The sequence below is a fragment of the Drosophila ficusphila genome, unplaced genomic scaffold (genome assembly GCF_018152265.1).
Source record: "Drosophila ficusphila isolate 14025-0441.05 unplaced genomic scaffold, ASM1815226v1 contig_791, whole genome shotgun sequence".
Taxonomy (NCBI): Eukaryota; Metazoa; Arthropoda; class Insecta; order Diptera; family Drosophilidae; genus Drosophila; species Drosophila ficusphila.
Window position 1 is genome coordinate 7,871,520 of NW_025064737.1, and position 18,648 is coordinate 7,890,167.

At 38.5% G+C, this 18,648-nt stretch overlaps 3 protein-coding genes across 6 annotated transcripts; all 3 read right to left on the reverse strand.

Annotated features, from left to right (window-relative positions):
• Positions 1-86: 86 nt before the first annotated feature.
• Positions 87-8,269, reverse strand: LOC108087993 (UNC93-like protein MFSD11). The gene is made up of 4 exons (XM_017185597.2): positions 7,846-8,269; positions 2,017-2,186; positions 1,499-1,956; positions 87-1,339 (listed from the first exon to the last, which is right to left on the reverse strand). The coding sequence occupies exons 1-4, from the start codon at positions 7,930-7,932 to the stop codon at positions 744-746; spliced, it is 1,311 nt and encodes a 436-aa protein (XP_017041086.1). The 5' UTR covers positions 7,933-8,269; the 3' UTR covers positions 87-743.
• Positions 8,270-8,848: 579 nt separating this feature from the next.
• LOC108087952 lies at positions 8,849-10,580 on the reverse strand. The gene is made up of 2 exons (XM_017185541.2): positions 10,214-10,580; positions 8,849-10,045 (listed from the first exon to the last, which is right to left on the reverse strand). Exons 1-2 carry the CDS (start codon positions 10,547-10,549, stop codon positions 8,933-8,935), a joined length of 1,449 nt encoding a protein of 482 aa, XP_017041030.2. The 5' UTR covers positions 10,550-10,580; the 3' UTR covers positions 8,849-8,932.
• Positions 10,581-10,650: 70 nt separating this feature from the next.
• Positions 10,651-18,181, reverse strand: LOC108087950 (acyl-CoA Delta-9 desaturase-like). Of its 4 annotated transcripts, none has more exons than XM_017185537.2 (5): positions 18,059-18,181; positions 12,858-13,174; positions 11,950-12,286; positions 11,702-11,887; positions 10,651-11,641 (listed from the first exon to the last, which is right to left on the reverse strand). In XM_017185537.2, exons 2-5 carry the CDS (start codon positions 13,162-13,164, stop codon positions 11,323-11,325), a joined length of 1,149 nt encoding a protein of 382 aa, XP_017041026.1. In that variant the 5' UTR covers positions 13,165-13,174; positions 18,059-18,181; the 3' UTR covers positions 10,651-11,322. The 4 variants fall into 4 exon arrangements, with proteins under 4 accessions (XP_017041026.1, XP_017041025.1, XP_017041027.1 ...); XM_017185536.2 differs by lacking the exon at positions 18,059-18,181 and adding an exon at positions 16,143-16,276; XM_017185538.2 differs by lacking the exon at positions 18,059-18,181 and adding an exon at positions 16,170-16,275.
• Between the last annotated feature and the right edge of the window lie 467 nt (positions 18,182-18,648).

An 18,648-nucleotide genomic window follows, 5' to 3' on the forward strand; every position in this document is an offset into this window, starting at 1 on the left:
TCGTGGGACAATCGATATGAGCCAAATGCCTTTCGCACTTATCGAATATTAAAATATCGAGTATACGTCTTAGACCGTTAACACAATTTAAAAATATAAATGATTTTATTATTCATTTGCATAATACATAATTACAAAACGTAACCCTTCAAAAACTGTATTACTATAAAATGTCTTTAAAGTAGTTTTAATCATATTAACAAACGTTTCTAATTTAAGTTTAATACACAATTAATTTTAATAAATACTTTAAAACTATCTCAAGTATTATTAAATTATATGATTAAAACTAAGTTATATTGAGAAAGAACACCCATTTTACTTTTTCATGCTAAAATTTGTCCTTGTGTATTAAAAAACAATTCCCTTTTCTTAAAATTCATTATATATTTGCACGGTTGTGCCTTTTTCTTATAATACTCCAAATCTGTGGTTTAGATAATTTACAATTGCACAATCTCAATAAATAAACGCACATATACAATACACACATATCAAAACATAGACAACTAGATTATAATTACGTTTTGGAATGCCAACAATAAAATACCTACGAATGCAACAGCAGCGCGCAACAACACTTAACAGTTATTGTCTAGGAAGACGACGCAGTCGCACGGAATCAACGCATTCCGAGGAATTCAACAAAAGCGGACAAATGGCTATAGTCCTAAAGCCCTAACGAGAACCTGCAGCTAATACTCTAGATCCTAGGAGTCCAGTCCAGTCCAGTCCAGGCGGGATTACTTCTCCAAAGCCTCCTGCTCCCGGTGTTGCCGCTTGAAGCCCCACTCGACGAAGACGAAGGCGATCGTTCCGATGGTTCCCATGACCACCAGGATGCCCAGCTGCACATACAGCCCGAAGTGCGAAGAGTAGAAGAAGCTGATCGCAGCCGCCACCGACTGGGTGAACTTAAACAGGGCAAATGCGCCCACCGCATTGTTTACATACTCGCCGCCCAGCATCGAGTAAATCTGAGTGTTGAAACAGGCATCGCCCAGACCCAATAGGAATGCGCAGATCAGGGCAATGCTGGCTCTAGGCGGATCCAGGTAGGATATTTCGGTGGTATCTTTGAACGGTGCGCTGTTCGGCAGGTTGATGAACGTCATGAAGAAGGCTGCCATGTGCATCACATAGCCGGCAATCACGATGGGATCGCGTCCATAACGCGTCGTCTTGTTGCCCAGTATGCCAAAGAGTCCGCCTCCGAAGACCTCGCCGGCTCCAATGCAAATGCCCACCAGGCCCACGATCTCCTTCGGCGTTTCCGCAATTTTCGTGGTGAAGCCAATAGCTGAGCCAAAAACGCCACTGAAGAACGACAGTTCCAGGCCTGTAAATTAAAAGTAAAGACATTTAAAACTTGTACAAAAAACATTTAAATATAATATGATAAACAATTCGTTGATTCTGACAAGATAAAATCTTTCTAATTTAATTTCTTATTTATTTATTTTTAACATACAATTATTTCTATATTTCTTAAACGCACCTGTATAAAAGAAGGCCAAGCTGAGAAGCAGCATCTTCTTGGTGAGGAACAACTGTCCTGCCGACTTCAATGCGTACATTGCCTGTCCGCAGCCCGTGTGCTTCTGCTCCAGTTCGTTGTCATGCTCGGCATTGTCAGCCATAAATCTCAGGGCGGCCAGGAACACGATGCCCAGAATGGCGATTATTGTGAGCACTCCAATGACCAGGTTCCTTGTCTCCTTGTCGATGCGGGTCTTATCCTGGAACTGGTAGTACACGAACAGATTGCCAATGAACATGCTGCACTGCAGCAGGGCCCAAAAGACGCCCGAATTGCGGGAGATGGTGTTGGATTCACTGCAGCGAGCCAGGTAGGTTCCCTGACCCGTCCAGGTGATCGAGGCTCCCAATCCCAGCACCGCACTGCCCACGTACAGCAACACCGTGGACGGGAACATGAATGTGATCATAAACGCCCTGGAAAAAGGGAACATCAGTTACCAAACTTTATTGACCCTTTAAAGAGAATCGACTCACGTATATGTCAATGCGCCCACGACCATGGCAACTCGGGGACCCGTAAACGAAATAAACGAGGGTGCCAACCAATTGGAGAGCGAGAAGAACAGATAGATGATGGCCAGACTGGTATAGCCCTCACCCTTGAAGCTCTCATCCTCCTGGGAAATGCTGTCCAGTATGGTTTTCTATCGGGTAGACGGAATCGAAAAGTGAAACGATTAGCATTTTGGAAACGTGCCAGACACATTTTGACGACTGCATGCCAATGAACCGGCAGCAACGTATTTGTTTATTGTTTTTCTTTAAATGTTATACGGTAAACGTGTTCTCGGTTCAAGTACATATCATACAGGTATTTCCTGTCCGGATACCAAATCTCCCTAAACAAAAACCACCAATGCTCGCAGAATACATTTTAAATTCGGTGGATAAATTGTGTTTTCATTTAATCAAGAATAATATATATAATAAAAAAGGTACCTATTTGAGTATCAGTAGAAAATAGTGCTTTGTCTTGGGTGCAATGCTCCATTCATCTGAATGGCTTAAGTGTTTAAATAACCACAGCTGCTCAGTTCAATTTATTTCTGGGCGCGACTTGGAACAGATTCAAGTGCAACTTTACAATTCTTGCCACTGTCAATGGAAAATTACAAGCTGCACATGCGAAACATGTTTTGTGGTTGAGTCTAAAAATTTTCCATTCTAAAGGACGCATCTTGGTAAACGACCGAGTGATATCGTTATCTGAGTGCAAAATTCTGACTGTGACACGATTTAGATTTTTATTTGCATCAATTAAGTGGCGCAAATCTGAACTGGTCCTCGTGCCCATTTTGAAGTCCAACTTGAGAACTTGAGAGGTTACAAATACTGATAATGTTTTAAAGCGTGCTACAAAGAAATACGAATGGAATTGCGGCAAGTGAAAGTTGAGTATGTAATTGTCTGCAATCGCGAAGCGGAACTGATTTGTCAGTAAAAATTAATAGTATACGTTGAGTGGCCTTGAAAATTCAGGAACTATTTTTAAATCTATCTTTGGAAAGTGGTTAAAGCAACTTTGGGGTTTGAAAATGTTCTCACTGGCTGTAGAATTTCTTACGTATATATATATATCAATAAGATTGTTTATGGTACAGCCACATAAACATAAAAAGCAAAGTGTTATAGACGACTATAAGACGGTGATGATAAGAAATCTCAAGTGCATGTTTTACTTATCAGCACCAATGGAGCTCAATGAAAATTCGCTGATGATGACTATATTATTGAATTGAGGGGAAATAACACCTCAGAGCAAGAGAATTGGGTCAAGTTTTAAGCAAACGAGACTCGAAAGAAAGTCGAATGCAATGAAGAAAGAATTGTGCGTACGCGGAATTGCAGGAGAATGTAACGAACAACTTATAAAACCGATCGTCATTTCGGTTTATTTATTTATTACGCAAAAAAACTGGCACAACGACTCACGAAAAACTTCAAAAATGCTGAAACAAGTTTGGTGTGTTTTTCCTTGCAAAAGGTATTTTGACTTTTACTTTAAGTTTGCATGCAACAAAAAAAAGCTTGAAAATTGCAAGATATTTTGTCTCCCACTTATTTTGTAGTTAAATGTCGCAGTTCCGAATTGATAAATTGTGAACTTAACAATTCATTGGTTGCTGAGTGCAAAAATGAAAATAAATAATTTACCAAATTGGATAATCATTTCGCAAAAATAGGCCTCCATCTTCAAAATGATGTGATGAAGTAAATAATTCATTCTTATTACGTTTAGCATTTAATATTAACTTCTTTTTTATTTAATTTTGAGCAATGACATTTTTTTTTTAAGATTCAATACTTTTAAAAAGGATATTCAAAATACAAAATAAACTTGAAGATAATAGCTTATCTTCGATTCAGTTAGAAAGTTAAGTTCCATCTGAAGGCAGTATTCCTTAAAGTCTTCAGAAGTTAGCTTCCCTTATCATTACGCCTGTATTTTATATTTAGATGGCCACTAACTTCTGTCCTCGTGTTATGGTAGGTTCGGTTTTATCAATTTCTTTATCACCCTACTTTCTCGCTTTCATCAATTGGCTCGGATTGCAAAATATGGAATTGCATTGTGGTTCTTCATCAACATCGTATTTGGTAATTTCGTTGTAGTGCAAAATATATGTTGATAGTTGATGTTATTATTTGAAAGATGACTGTTGTTTTCGGAAGGGTTTGGTTTAACCTATTAGAAAAACAAAAATCAGTCAAATTTTATGTTCATCTGGCGACAATATTCCTCGATTTCCTCCAGATTCTTCGTTGCAACATCTTTGGCCTTATATTTTGTACCTGAGACGACAGGATGGACTTCTTCACTAAGCCTGAAGCCTCTTGTAATGGTAAACTCGCCTCGATCGAATAGTTTCCGTTTCATCTTAAAGGCCATTTTGTCTGATTCCATTGACTCCGTATATGACGTTGAAGAACCAAATGATTCTAGCGAACTTTCATCAACTGTCAGTTTTCCGTGCACGGAGTGCAATCTTTCCATCAGTGATGCTGCACTGACTTTCTTGTGGGCCTTTGGGATTGGAGTGTCCGCCCTCACGGTCTTCATAAATCCATACGTTCGTTTGTCAAGCTGCACCTCATGATCATTGGCGAATTCAATACTCTTTTTTTCCAATTTATTCCAATGTTTGGACATTTTGTCGGTATGAAAATATAAGATCAGCTTCGGTATTAACTATGATAGTTTTTGTTGGTGATATGTTTTTGAAAGGCTTAGTAGATCTGTAAACTTTAAACCTACAAGTCCAAAAATTCAAGTTAAATTTTAAAATCAAGATTTTCATTCTTGAACTGAAGTAATATAATGGAAGTACAATAAAATAAGCTAAAATAAATTCTAACTGGTTTGTTACGTTTCAAGAGTAATAAAAATATGTTGCTCAAAAAATAAAAATTTGAAACCACTTATTTAGGAAATTTTTATTTGGTTAAATTTCTTGATTTTGTGAAAATGTTACAATCCGAATATGAAATACCAAGCTTAATTTCCATATTTGGTAAGACCGCCGTATATTTATAGGGTGTTCGATACACTCGGCCTTACCAAGCTAGACTTGATTTTCCGCTCTTTTGGCCAGACATTGCTGCATACGATTGGTGTGGTGGTGGTGCAGTTGGGTGGTGGGGAGCTCGGGGTTCAGGTGGTTTGGGGAGTGAGTGGTGGGCTCGTCGGCGCACACCCACTTTTCGTTTTGTTGTTGTGCAACCGGCTGATGGCTATGCTTTTTGGCTGGGCGCAGGCGCTCCGCCCGTCGCCACCCCCTTCGCCCAAGCGTCTTGGCCAAATTGATGTGTTGGGTGCATGCATACATATGTATGTTGGTCAACCTGGCTTACTCTATTGCTGACGTGGCCTTGAGCCTGACGACTGACAATGTGTGTGTTCGTGTTTTTTTTATTTGCGGCGGCGGCGAACTTGCAATTGCAATGACATTGAAAGAGTCGCCGTTTGACGCGTTTTGTGTTGGGCGTTTGATTTCGATTGCGCAATCAGGTGGAAAGCGGTCTCTGAAAGTGTTCTCTGCCACTCCAACGGTTGCACCATATGAGCCAAGGCCTCGCTTCAAAATTGCTCTCTAATAGCCACGAATAACGGGCCAAACTCTGCCCGATCGATCGATCGATTGTTGGACTATAAGTTTAGACAACAGCACTCAAGAAAAATTTGCTTTAATTAAAGTTGGTGTTTATCTTAATCTTAATTTAATTTACCAAAATGTATTGTTGATTAGATAAATAATTAATTAAATAAATAAATAAAAGAATTTTTAACCAAACTCATTGAAAATTTGTAAAAAAAATAATACTTTCTTTTGATGAAAAAAGGGCTGGAGTATATATAATAAAGGTATGTTTTTGGTTTATATTTATATCCCCAAAAAAGCTTATCCAATACCGATAAATACAATTTCCTTTTTACATGATTATTAATAATTATAAATCTCTAGTTTTTCCCTGTGTGTTTATACACGCCAAAGCACGCCCTGCTTGGAATTTCAAGTTACTTTTGCTTTTTTTTTACTGTTGCCGTCATAAATTGTTTATAAAGAGAAACACTAACTGGAGGGCAGGCACAAAGATAGCAAAAATATATTGCGCATGCGCCGCTTGCCGCGCTGAAAGGCCAAATTAAAAACACAAAGCTAACCAGAAAAAGCAAAAAACCAAAGGGTCCAATTACAACGCTTCACTCCATTTTAACCCATTTTTTGCGGTATTTATCAGAAGGTGTTCATAAAGTCCATTGAACCATAACAAAATGATTCGAAAAATGAGCTGTTTGCAAAACAATGACAAAGACCCATTTGATGGTCAGCTTGGAAATCGAGTTTTGGCCACAACGAAAATGCGTCGCATACGTAATGACAAGATAAACGTAAAAAAGAACTTTTTTTTTCGTATACCCGACAATCCAGTTGCTTAATGAATCCAACCATACGATCTGCGTGTGAGTCGATATGGTTTTACATAGTATAAAAATAAGTATATATAGAATGCCTGTTTTCTGGTTTTGTTTTTGATGGCGCTGGCCTTGATCTTATGGCTTTTATTACCCGCAATAAATTATCGACAAAATAAGCCGTTATAATGCAACAAGTCAATGAACACATCACTGGGGTTATCTTTGCCTATCATTAATGTTAAGTACGTACATAGTGCTTATTTCCAAATATTAATTAGGTAATCGCTGGCACTTGATTGTGCCAATAGATTTTAGTATGCCCCTCAAAGCTGCCAATAACGGGATTATCACCAGCTGGTTTTCGGAAATAATAAACGAAATAGAGCGGAACTTGCATAACTGCGCAGATATAATAATATTATAAATTCTTATATATTTCATTTCGATTAGGCATTGGTTTTTGGGCATCTCAAAGTTAATTCCAATCGCATCCGTGCTAATTTAATCATATATGTATGTATGTATATGTATTAGCTAAATAAAATGTTTTGTTTGGGTATTTATCAGTGAACTGATGACTCCATGAAGTAAAGAATAAATGCGTCAGCGGCTTTGGCAAATTCAAGATTCTATTCTGACGTTTTTCAGATTTCATTCAATATTACTTATCTCAAAATATATTTTTCAGTTAATCTGAATGAAATTTGTTGAGCAGGGTGCCTTTAAATACAAGTTTTACAACAATTTTACCCCATAAAAGCATGGAATATGGGAATACAATTGAAAGAAAGTTATTCCTTTATTGGGGTCAACTTTTCTGACTCCATGTGGTTTCCACGTCTGTATTTGCATTATTAACGATAAGGGCTCTATGACAGATGATAAGGTTTAAATGGTCTACAGCCTATCATACATTGTAAGCTAAATAACAGAGGTAGAAATTTAAAGAATTATTCTGTTATACGGGTTCACTACTACTATTAATATTCTTTTTTTTAACAAACGATAACTGCTCTATAGTAGAAGATGAGTTACCCAGGGCTCATACTTCTTATCAATTGAAGCAAGCAAATGTGTTTTACAGAGCGAACAATGAACGCTGAATTACTGGTGACCTTTGGAGCAGTGAATAAAATCGTTATAATAAGCAACTCCTCGACACTTTACACCGCCACAAATCAGGGGCTAATTTACGACCCAGCAATTGCTGCTTGAACCGTCACATCCTGTTACGTTGGGCTTGGGCGGTTGTGTGGGTGGTTTTGTGGGTGGCAAGGGCACTGCGTTGTCTATTGGCAAGGACAAGGACGAACGTCCAATGGCAAGGATGTCAACAACAACGCCCACGCATACATACAAATAAAGAGAGCAGAGAGTGAACCTACCTCTATGTTACACATGGTCTGGAACGCCGTGAAAACGAACATAAAGCCGAAGCCCAGGATCAGAATCATTAGGAATTTTCTATCCATCACGTAGCCGCTATATCTTTTCCCACCGCGAGTGCAATCAAATCGAATTCAATTAACTTGCCGCGCACACTGCATTTGCATTCGACGACGTCACAAGTGAGGGGGCGTGAACTATGGGAGCTCTCTCTCTCAATAGGCGTTTAAAATACAACGGAATTCAGATTTAACCGTCTGCGTCTATTCAACACTTCTGGAACGCAATGTATAACCAAATCCAAATGGTTTAAATACAAAACACAAATAAAATCACGCGAAAACACAAAGTAAAACACTGAGCTCGATTGTTAAATGCAATGTTTACGCGTCGAGAACTGAGAGTTGATTGAGGAAAAAACGGGGAGCCAGCGCGCTAAAAAGAGAAATGTACAAAGCCGTGTAAGGCGACTTTTAAATACTCTACCTTTAGCATGGTAGAATAGTTATAAGGTAGTCTCGGTAGCTAGTCATAATTCGAGAGAGTCTGGAGGGAGACAATTGGAGAGCCAGTGCTCTAAAAAGAGTATTATAAAAGCCCGCGCATGACGACTTTAAAATGCTCTACCCATGGTGGAATAATTTTAAGGCAGTCTCGTCGAGTCGTTAAATTTCCCCTAGATCGAAAACCGAACGATTTCGAAATCTTCCGCTGCAATTGGTTTCCCCAAACGATAAACGAAAAGTAAAACCGATTATTCGAGAAAGCCAAGTGAAATAAAAATTCTAGAAACAGCGCGCTTAAAAAGGAAAGGATAAAATTAGTTTCCTCTAATAAGTATCCAAGGTGAGCCTTTTATTTTCTATGTCGTAATTTAACCTGTTTGGCGGAGGTTAGCCTATTATTCGATATGCCCTACATTTAGTAGAGCAGTAAGAAACCGAAAACAGAGAAAGAGAGAGAGAGAAATCCCCTCACGTATACACATACACAAATCACATATGTGATTTTACAAAAAAAGTCACGCAAGCCAACTATCGATATATCGATGCTGGCGCGGGTACTCGATTAGTTTTATTATTCAAATCATTTATAAAAGTCAAAATTAAATGCGCTATCGGTTTTCTGCTCAGAAATTGCTTCTTGGGCAATAAAGGATTTTGAAATTTGGGTTCCTACGATTTCTTCAGTTATAAAAGGCTGAACTCCTTCAAGAAAAGTTCCTTGTTCTTCTAAGAGTCCTTGAACTTCTAAAGATAGGGAAGATTTTGGACTTTGCGAGCGTGATTTGAGCAATTCCTCCCGAGATATTAAAGTTTGTGCTTCCTCGGAGATTTCGTTTTGTATCTCCTGGGGATTCGGAGAATCTTTTTCAGATATTAATGATAGCTTGTTCTCAGTTATTTCGCCCTTATTTTTTTTAGTTAATTTGTCTTGTAATTCATCAGATACTACCTTGCCTGCTGCAATGGATGATAAAGAAGAGGCCTTTTGGGAAGCTGTTTGGTGGTCATTTTGCAAGACTGAAACACGCGATGAAGACCGATTATCTTGATCTTTCATTTGCTGTTCCATCTGCTGTTCAATTTGCTTTTCAATTTGTTGTTCAATTGGCTGTTCAATTTGATTTTCAATTTTCTGTTCAATTTGATGTTTAACCTCCTGTCCAAACGCTTCTGCTACCTCCGGCGCTATTTCCTCTTCCATTCGCTGTTCTATCTGCGGCACCTGTAGAGAGCGTATATCATAAGGACTTCCACAAAGTCCAATCACTGAAGCATTTTCAACATCAGATTCCTTTCCAGACGAATGACTAGCAGAGCTATCAGAGCTAATTAAAGTCGCCGAAGAATCCGAATCATGATATTGATCCTCATCTGTATCCATTCTAACATTAATCATCAAAACCGATGGAAGGCAATCATCGCAAATTTCTTTTTGAAGGTTTCGAATAATGCGCAGTCCTTTATGGGCAGATAACCTTGGATTGAGTAGAATCTTTATACTGGAATTCTCTCGGGTCTTATTGCACCCTGGTTGCGGATAGGTTACTACTCGTTTATTTTTCATAATACGCTTCGTATTGCAGCGCATTCTCTTACGAATCTTTTCCATCTCGTTTCCAGATAAAGAGTCATCGCTAACGAGCTTGGTCGCCGGCTTCCATGGATTTAAACGACCAGTGCTCCGCTTGCAACGCTGTAACAATATAGATCAATGTAATTAAGCTACAACCATTTAGGGTTCACTGTAAATATTTTAAAGTGTAGTTCTCGACGTCCGTAGGGACTGACAAACGGACAGACACTCTAGCTCTAATCTCGTCTGATGATCCTTATAATAGGATCCTGACGTTCCCACACTTACAGCATTCTGGACCGTACGTCGTTTTGAGGTACCAGGATTACCTGGTACTTTTGTATTGGGTTTGGCCACTGCCCTTCCCACAGTCCCGAAAATTGGACTGCTAACTGCATATTTTGATCGTCCCAAACGTGACAGTAAGCCCATGTTCAGCATATTGGTAAGAGAGTCGTTGATGAACTCGTCCACATCGATAACCGGCTTGTGGTAGCGCATTTGGAACTTAACTTGATTAACTATTTTATCATAGCGGACGAAATCTGTTCTTGACGATTGGAGAACGGAAATAGCTTTGAGAACATGCCGATTAACTTTTTTAGGCACACGAAAGTTATCCATTTTTAGCAAGCACAATAATTTTGATTTAAGTTTTGAACGTCTGTGAGGCTGCGTGCGACAGAAATAAATGAATTGTGCTGTTCGAAAAAAATACCTATACGTTTTTATGTTATAGAAAAGTCTACTGGGATTTGTAACCCAGAGGCGTTTCCCATTTTATTTAATAACATTTAAAGAAATATCATATGTATAGGTGAAGGTGCCTTTTAGTATTCTAACATCGATCGTTTATTATATATTTTATATATTAGTTCCTTGATATTTCTTTTTGTCTTTTTGGCTTATGCTAAATACTAAAATCTTTCATTTGCAGGTATTTCTTTTTCATTGAAACGGAAAGTTTTCCTCCATTATTTGTGTAACTTTTAAGATTTTTTAACTGAACGTTTCTCTCAAATACCAAAGTGTCCTCGAGATAACAGTGAATGAAAAGCTCCAATTGCCGTCTATTGTACATCAATATCCAGGTTTTAAGCAATTATATGCATGTATAAATACAAAGTTAGTTTGCGCCTCTTTTAAAAAGCAATTCCAGAGCGAAATAAAAACATTTCCAGAGCTGGTTTAACACAGACGGTATAAAGTTTTCGAGATACAACAAACAGTTATAATCAACGTTTTATCTTAGAATTAATTAAATGGGCTTATTTTGCTTTTTTAGGAAATTGGTTCCACGGACAAGTGCAAAATGGAAAATTCTGTTACTTTTTTTTCATTTAATATGATTGATTTTCTGCTTTACCCTCCCATTATTAGCGCTAAGCTCAGCCTGCCTATTCGGTCTTTTTGTATGTGATGAGAGCATCTTCGATTTCTTCCTTAGGTTGGTCTACGTCACCCCATCCCCACGTGGCGTGAGTGCCGTCACCGGTGCGCTTAACTCGCTTCTTAATGATATCAGAGGACACTGTTTTTAGGTCGTAGGCCCAGCCGATCTTGGCAAAGAAATCAATGAAAGCGGTGGTGTAGTTTAGCGAGTAATCGCCAAGCTCGGCCGTTTTGTAGTCCCAGGGGAAGACGTGGTGGTAGTTATGCCAACCCTCGCCGAAGGCTAGGAGGGCCACCGCGCGGTTCTCCGAGGGGTTGATGAGCCTGTAAAATTAAACGGTGTTAGCAGTAGTTCAGAATGTTTTCTATGGCCTCAACACTTACTTGTCGTAAGGCCGTCCACCGAATTTGTGGGCGGCACTGTTCACCAACCAGGTTACGTTGAGGATGAAGCACCAGCGGAACATGGTGGCCACGAACCAGGCGTTCATGAAAGATTCACCCCAGAAATACATGGGCGTCAAAGTAGGAATAATGAAGCAGGCAATGGGCATCAGGAGCATGTAGTACCTGTAAATTATTTCATTTCAGTAAGACTTCGGCACAATTCTAATTACCCTTATTTAACTTACTTTTTCTGGAACATGAGGACCTTATCGGCGCGGAGATCAGATAGATCGACTCCCTTGCCTTTGGCCTTCACATCCGGGTGCTTCTTGCACAACAGCCAACCGACGTGCGAGAAGAAGAAACCACGAGTGGCGTTGTGAGGATCGGCATCAGTCTCCGAATATTTATGGTGCACACGATGGTCGCGCGCCCAGTGGTAGGCGGCATCTTGGAAGGCAATAGTGTTGAAGATGACCAGAATCACGCGCAGGGGCCACTTGGCCTTGTAGGATCTATGCGCCCAGAGACGATGGGCACCAGCAGTAATGCCCAGACCAGACACCAAATATAAGAAGAGAGCTGCAAGAAAGAAAGTCAAATTAGTAATGCACAAAAAATTGTATTATTGTATTTAACTATATAGCACAAAAAAAACTATAAATATAATAAGAAAAAAATTTGTTTTTAATTATAAAAAAGTAAAAATTATCTCCGATTTGGCCGATTTACGACGAAATATCAAATATCAGCACGTAAAGATTATCGCATTTATGGAAAGCCCAATCGACTGGGTGACCATAAATGGGTCTTTATGAAGGTTATCAGTTCCAAAGCCATAGATAACCCTTGAGAAGTCAAGCGTTCGGCACGCGACATCCAGATGACATCGGTTGCCAAGATTAACTAAATTCACATTGCAATTTTAAAAGCATCAAAAATTTCCATAATGTGTGAACAACATATTACGCAGTAATTTAAGAAAGTTAATGGAAAAATGCGAGTACTTAAAAGGTTAAATCAGTTCAAACTGAATAGTTTTCTTCTAGGAAAGTGTTTTTCTAATTGTGTAATTAATTTTTTTTTATTAGAATGACCTTGCATTTAGCCTCGAAAAAGGTTATTTTAGATGGATAAGCCCCGCTGGACTTACCGAAACCTATGGTCGCCCACTTGGCACTGGTAACCATGAGATAGACGCCGTACAGGGCCGCCAGATGAAGGTATCCAAAGGCGATGATGTTGCGCCATACGAGCTTCAGACGGCGTCGCTCGGCTTTCTTCAACACAGTGATGTCCTTGGCGAGACCTCCGTCGGTTGTCTCCACATCGCATTCGAAGAGCACTCCGGTGGAGTCCTGCTGCAGCTTGGGACTGACTTCCGAATCTGCAGCGGCACTAGCCGCGGCGATCAGCGAGTCCGTGATGGACTGGGCACCTTGTTGGGCGTTGGGCGGCATTTTGCATCAACTGTCAGTAATAATACATAAAAAGAGAAGAAAAAACAAGTCAGTAACGAAACAAACAAAATAGCAATTAGTGTGGCTTGGCCAATTAGCCAGCTAGCTGAACTTGACACGCTTTTTGGGAAGTGATTTGAGGTGCCGAGTTGAGTACCCTTTGGATATTTAATTCTCGCCTAATGCAAATTATAACTCGTCTTATGGTGTTAAAAAAAATCAATAAACGTCCTTGTGTCAGGATTCGCAGCATGAATAATGAAAAAGCCGGCGTGGGAAAAAAGCACCAGGTGGACTATTGGGACATGTGTTTTGTGGGTCACCGGGAACGGGAACCTTGGCTCAAGGTTAAGAGCCAAGCTCTGTGGAAAATTCCTTGTCCAATCAACTTTAGCGTGCTTTTTGTTATACAGGAACATACACACACACACACACACAAACTCGCGCACCACGGAATTTGCAAAATTAACAAGAATTGCAAACTATTATTCAGCATTAAGTGAATCGCCAGCAAACACTTGTCCACATTCGACGAATTGCACTTGAGACACCTATTTGTTGTACCTGGTTTACAACCAAAAAATATGTTTTATTTGTCGCAAGTTAATGACAAGCCGCTTCGGTTAACTGAGGTTTTAAATCTGATGTGGGGATGTGTTTCCCCCGAAGAAGCGGCGGCAGCTGCCGAAAAGCTCGCTCGCAAGCTTTTAGATTAGTCGCACTGTGAAGCTTTTTGCAGGTGTGTGCAGATTAGATTTTGGCCAGTTGGGGCATTTTGCTAAGGTCAGGGTTAGGTTTTGATATGTCTAGACGTGGGGACTTTGGCCCAATCTAATCGGCTGGCCGCCCTTAACACAACCTGTTGGGTCTTAGCAACGTAGCCATATCTTTATCGCTATCTCTCTTCCGATCCAATCACATGTGAATCAGCCGCTAATTGCGGTTTCATCAGATAGCCAGTTATTACACACAATACTGGGCAGTCAAGTATGTACTTCGGACCTGCTGGCAGGGAACATCACCCAATTAAACACGTGAACCTGTGTGTCAGGCCAGAGCTTAAAAATCATACGATGCTCATGGGAATAGACAAAAAAATAAAGCGATTAGAAGAAAGTGCGAACACCGGCGTTACCAAGGGGGATCTGGAATTCTTAAACTTTCATCTTTTTCGAATTTTATTGTTTCTGGCCCTTTGGCAACTTGTCATTTTCTGATTATTTGGTTCCCTTAAAACTCCTCTGGAGATAGTCGACATTGTACGCCCCTGCATGTCAAAATAGGGTAAAAAGAACAAGAATTCCGCATTCGTACATATGTACATACAAACATATATATATTTGTAATGTAAGAACAGCAGATCACAAGCGAAAGCTTTTAACATGGCGAAAGAAAGGGCACGAGATAGTCGGACAAGGAGAGAGAAAAAGCTAATGCCGCCAACATGTCAACAAAACAGCCGATTATTTTTGGAGCCAAGGGAGAGTAATAAAATGAATATGTATTTTCAATGTGAATGAAAACCGGCAAAAAAGCCAGCAAACATTTATCCATTTATCAAAAAAAACGCATTGAACTTGAAATTTACCGCTGCGTCGCCACTTGCCAATTTCTTGCTAGGTATTTTTTCATATTTTTTTTTCCGGAGCTAAAAGCGTGGGAGCTTACACTAGAGAGAAAGAGAGGGCGCCAATAAAAAGAGAGCAAGAGTGGGGTAAAGTAGTGTTGCGGCCCGTTATCACGTTGCAAAAGCGTGATGCTTCACTGAGATATTAACCGCAAAAAACTGTATTCCACCAAAAGGTTTTACGAACCAAATTAATATCCTTGTTAAATTTTTTTTTTAATGAATGGCAAAGATTTTTAAGAAATTGTTATTGTTAAAAAAAGATAAATTTGTTTCACAAAAAGTAAGCTGCATAATTTCTTTGGAATATCAATTCGAGCGTTGTTAATATTTTTATTTATACTTGTTAGGTCGAAATAAAATAAAAAAATAAATATTTACACTTAAAACTCAATTCAGTAATAAGTATGTTTATACTAAATCATTTGACCTGAAGTACTATTTTCAAAAAAACGCAAATTAAAAATTGATTGGAAACAACTACTTATGTAATTAGTACAACCTATTTTTTGTTGTCGGACGCTTTGTTTAGATATTTTATCTGTCAATTGAATATTTGCACTTTACCTAGTTTGACAAATAGACTTTTGCTGTGAAACTAGTTCGCCGGACATGCAAACCGTAAGTATAGCCAGTGACAAATCATTTTTCGCAAAGTTCGAAACATTTAATTTGCAATTTAAGCGGTAAATTACAATGCGTACCCATGTATAATTGCAGTCAAAGTTCATTCACCGTAAAAAAAAAGAGAAAATGCTCAGCTTAGTTGAAATGCAAAAAAGGAAAAAATTAATTCATATGATAAATCAAACAGAGCACGGAAGAATCGAATGCGTCGGGTCGAGTACAGAACTTTCGAGTGCCCTTGCAAATGTGATTGGATTTTAATTTCGCATTAAAGTACAAAACTCCAAGAGCATTGAAAAGCTTTTGTATTGGACTAATTGAAAAAGTGATTTCGACTCTGATGAAACGCCCTACAATTCTTTTTTTTTCGATGATCCGTGGGGATTCTGGAGATGCCGTAATTTGTATATCATCTTAGCACTGCAAACGCATGGCATAAATTATTTCACCCTACCAAAATCTAACCTTCCAATATACACAGTGACCGTTCAACTGAAACCTTGACAAACGAAGAGTGACCGCTATATACATAAACTTGATCGTGGAGCCAGAGGGCCTCAAAATAAAATTCACAAGTGTAGAGTTCGTAGGTAAACCAAAAGCAATAAAAAACTCTTGCGTAGAGCGACTTTTCTCGATTTACGTAAACACTGGTCCGGGGAATGACTGAATCCTGTTGCAATGGCTCAACAAGTCACTACCAGAGTACAGCTGGAAAACCAACCTGTTTGCTTCTACGAAAATGGCACACCTCAACTTCTTTTTGAGCACAGTCCGAAAACAGTAGATCTCTTCGGTATTTGAATCTTTTGCACTAAAGTGTGCCAACAGCACACGTCCACACTCTAGACGAATTCGATTTGAACTGACCAACCGTTCGCACACTTGCCAAAACGAAAACAAATCGATTAGGTGAGGCGGCGAGGCAACGTCAGAGCTTTTCTCTGCCGGCGTGTGCATTTTGTGGCTATTTCCCCCCGAGTTCCCAAGATTACCGGCATGCACGTAGTCCAATCTTCCCTCCTAATCTCTGTGAAATTGTAAACATCTGCGAAATGACACCAACTATTTGTGCAGTACCGCCTAGCTCCTAAGTGAGTAATTGAATCCGTAATAAAACGCTGGAGTTTTGGACTGAGTTGCTATTAGGGTGGTAAACAACACAATTACCAAAAGTTAAAAATAGGGCTTACAGATCACCGCATTAGGTTAGCCTTCGCACTTTGAATCCACCCAGATGCAGGATTGAGACAATTTTACCCAATCTAATCGATGTTTTTTTTGGGTTTGCCGGCTATTATGATAATGCCTTAGCCATGAATACACCTGGGCTCTCATAATCTGTTTTTAGTGAGCTTTACGGTTCTCGTACTTTGGTCGGTCCAAACCAGTTAAGTCAGTAAGACCAACCTCCTCGCGCATTGGGCCAATAACTTTACATATTCCGCTGAAGACGGACAAATAGAAGGCTACTTTGCATATTTTTTGTTTAAAGATTTCAGAAGATGAGGTTAAGAGAGACACGAGTTTTTTTCCGAAATGCTGGGGTTTAAAAAATTGCATATTTATGCAATCACCATCAATTTTGAAATGCACCGCCACCAAATAAAAAGAAAATGATTAAACAGTTTCTTAAAATTATCTTTAAAGGGTATAGAAATTAATACAATTTGGACGATTGCAACTAGGAAAGAACCCAGAAAAGTTCTATCAAAGACCTTTTCTCCTATCAAAGGCACTGCACTGTTAGCAAAAATATATAAACATATATGGGTTAATATATGCGTAATACTACTATATATTGACACATGTATGCATATCAAACAACAAAGCACTAATAGTGCGCAGTTAAAAAATGAGCTTCAAATCTGTAGAAATGAATATATTGCCACACATGTTGATTTTTATTGAATTAAATACTGAATAGTTCGCAATCTATAAATCTCAACACAAGATCTGATTCTTTACGTGGTAATTCTTTGGACGTCAATTGTTAACTTATTTTAAAAACCTTAGCTGGAATACCCTTTTTTATATGTTCATAATTTCTTTGCTTTTTATAAAGCCAAACCACTTTTCAGATATCTACATAAAAAACTAATTATGAATTATGAATTACAATTAACAGCATTTTCAGTTGATTAATTTTTTTGGTTTTTTTTTTTTTTGTGTAAAAAACGCTAGCCATTAGAAAATAAAGAATCTAGGAAGACGGAAGTAATAAGATTTGCATACGTCCTTCTTAAGAATTGCAAATTCCTGCCAACAATAGGTAACCTTTTGCAAGGGTGTTTTGTTCTGATATTATGGTCTGATTGAAACCTTTTAGTAGTACTTCGAAATGCCCCTGAAAAGGGTTAAAACCATTGGGGACTTGGTGCATGAGGTGTGACGTCACCGGGGCGTGCGCGCGCTAAGGTCACATGTAAACAACTTTCGGTGCATTGCACTGTTTACAGTAATACAATCTATTAAATAAATTTCCATTAGTTGATAATCGGAAATGTTTCTAATCAGTTTCACGCTAGACAATAAAATCAACGCCGGCAAAAGTTCAGATCTTTGATAACGAGAGTGTCGAAAATTGCGTACAACGTATTAAATTGTTTGTTATTGGCGTGTCTATTAATTAGAACTTACCAAAACGATATCCAAGTTTCCGGAAATTATTATATTTATTAGATTTAATGGCCAATTTTATTTTAACCAAAGAACCTCCTGTCTTTGCGATGACAATTCCACGTAGTTATAAGCCAGGCATATATCGATAGCGAGTTTAATGGATATCGATATCCTCTTGATTATCTTCTTTTGAACCTGCGAGGGATTGCTAATTAAAGTCTTTAAGGGTATATATTTTATCAAAAATAATAAAATTATATTTTTTATATAACCAATTTTATTTAATTTTCCATATCTTATTTCGACAAAAGTTGAACATTTCATTTGTAGATAAATATTAACAAGTAAAAAACATTGTTAATTTTACATTTACATTACATGGGAATGTTTGATTTATACTCTTTAAAAAAAATTCTTTCTAAATCCCTTTAATCTTAACAAGCCCTCATTAAATAAAGATTTATTTAATTTCCGTGACCTAAAGCAAAATTTTAAACTTGTATTGCACAAAAATGGCTAAAATCTTAACAAAAATGTGGGAAATTCTAATGACGCCGTCATCGTGCCCTTTATTGACTTGACTTTTTTTTAATTAAATCAACATTTGT

What these genes read in the sequence shown, in the direction of transcription:
- LOC108087950 (XM_017185537.2), bottom strand. Translation starts at nt 13,164, where the DNA reads ATGCCGCCCAACGCCCAACAAGGTGCCCAGTCCATCACGGACTCGCTG. An exon ending in GTGGGCGACCATAGGTTTCG is followed by an intron (nt 12,287 to 12,857) that starts GTAAGTCCAGCG and finishes TCTTTCTTGCAG; the next exon opens with CTCTCTTCTTATATTTGGTG. An exon ending in GGTGGACGGCCTTACGACAA is followed by an intron (nt 11,642 to 11,701) that starts GTAAGTGTTGAG and finishes TTAATTTTACAG; the next exon opens with GCTCATCAACCCCTCGGAGA.
- LOC108087993 (XM_017185597.2), bottom strand. Translation starts at nt 7,932, where the DNA reads ATGGATAGAAAATTCCTAATGATTCTGATCCTGGGCTTCGGCTTTATG. An exon ending in AGACCATGTGTAACATAGAG is followed by an intron (nt 2,187 to 7,845) that starts GTAGGTTCACTC and finishes TCTACCCGATAG; the next exon opens with AAAACCATACTGGACAGCAT. An exon ending in CTTGGCCTTCTTTTATACAG is followed by an intron (nt 1,340 to 1,498) that starts GTGCGTTTAAGA and finishes TTTAATTTACAG; the next exon opens with GCCTGGAACTGTCGTTCTTC.
- LOC108087952 (XM_017185541.2), bottom strand. Translation starts at nt 10,549, where the DNA reads ATGGATAACTTTCGTGTGCCTAAAAAAGTTAATCGGCATGTTCTCAAA. An exon ending in GACGTACGGTCCAGAATGCT is followed by an intron (nt 10,046 to 10,213) that starts GTAAGTGTGGGA and finishes ATATTGTTACAG; the next exon opens with CGTTGCAAGCGGAGCACTGG.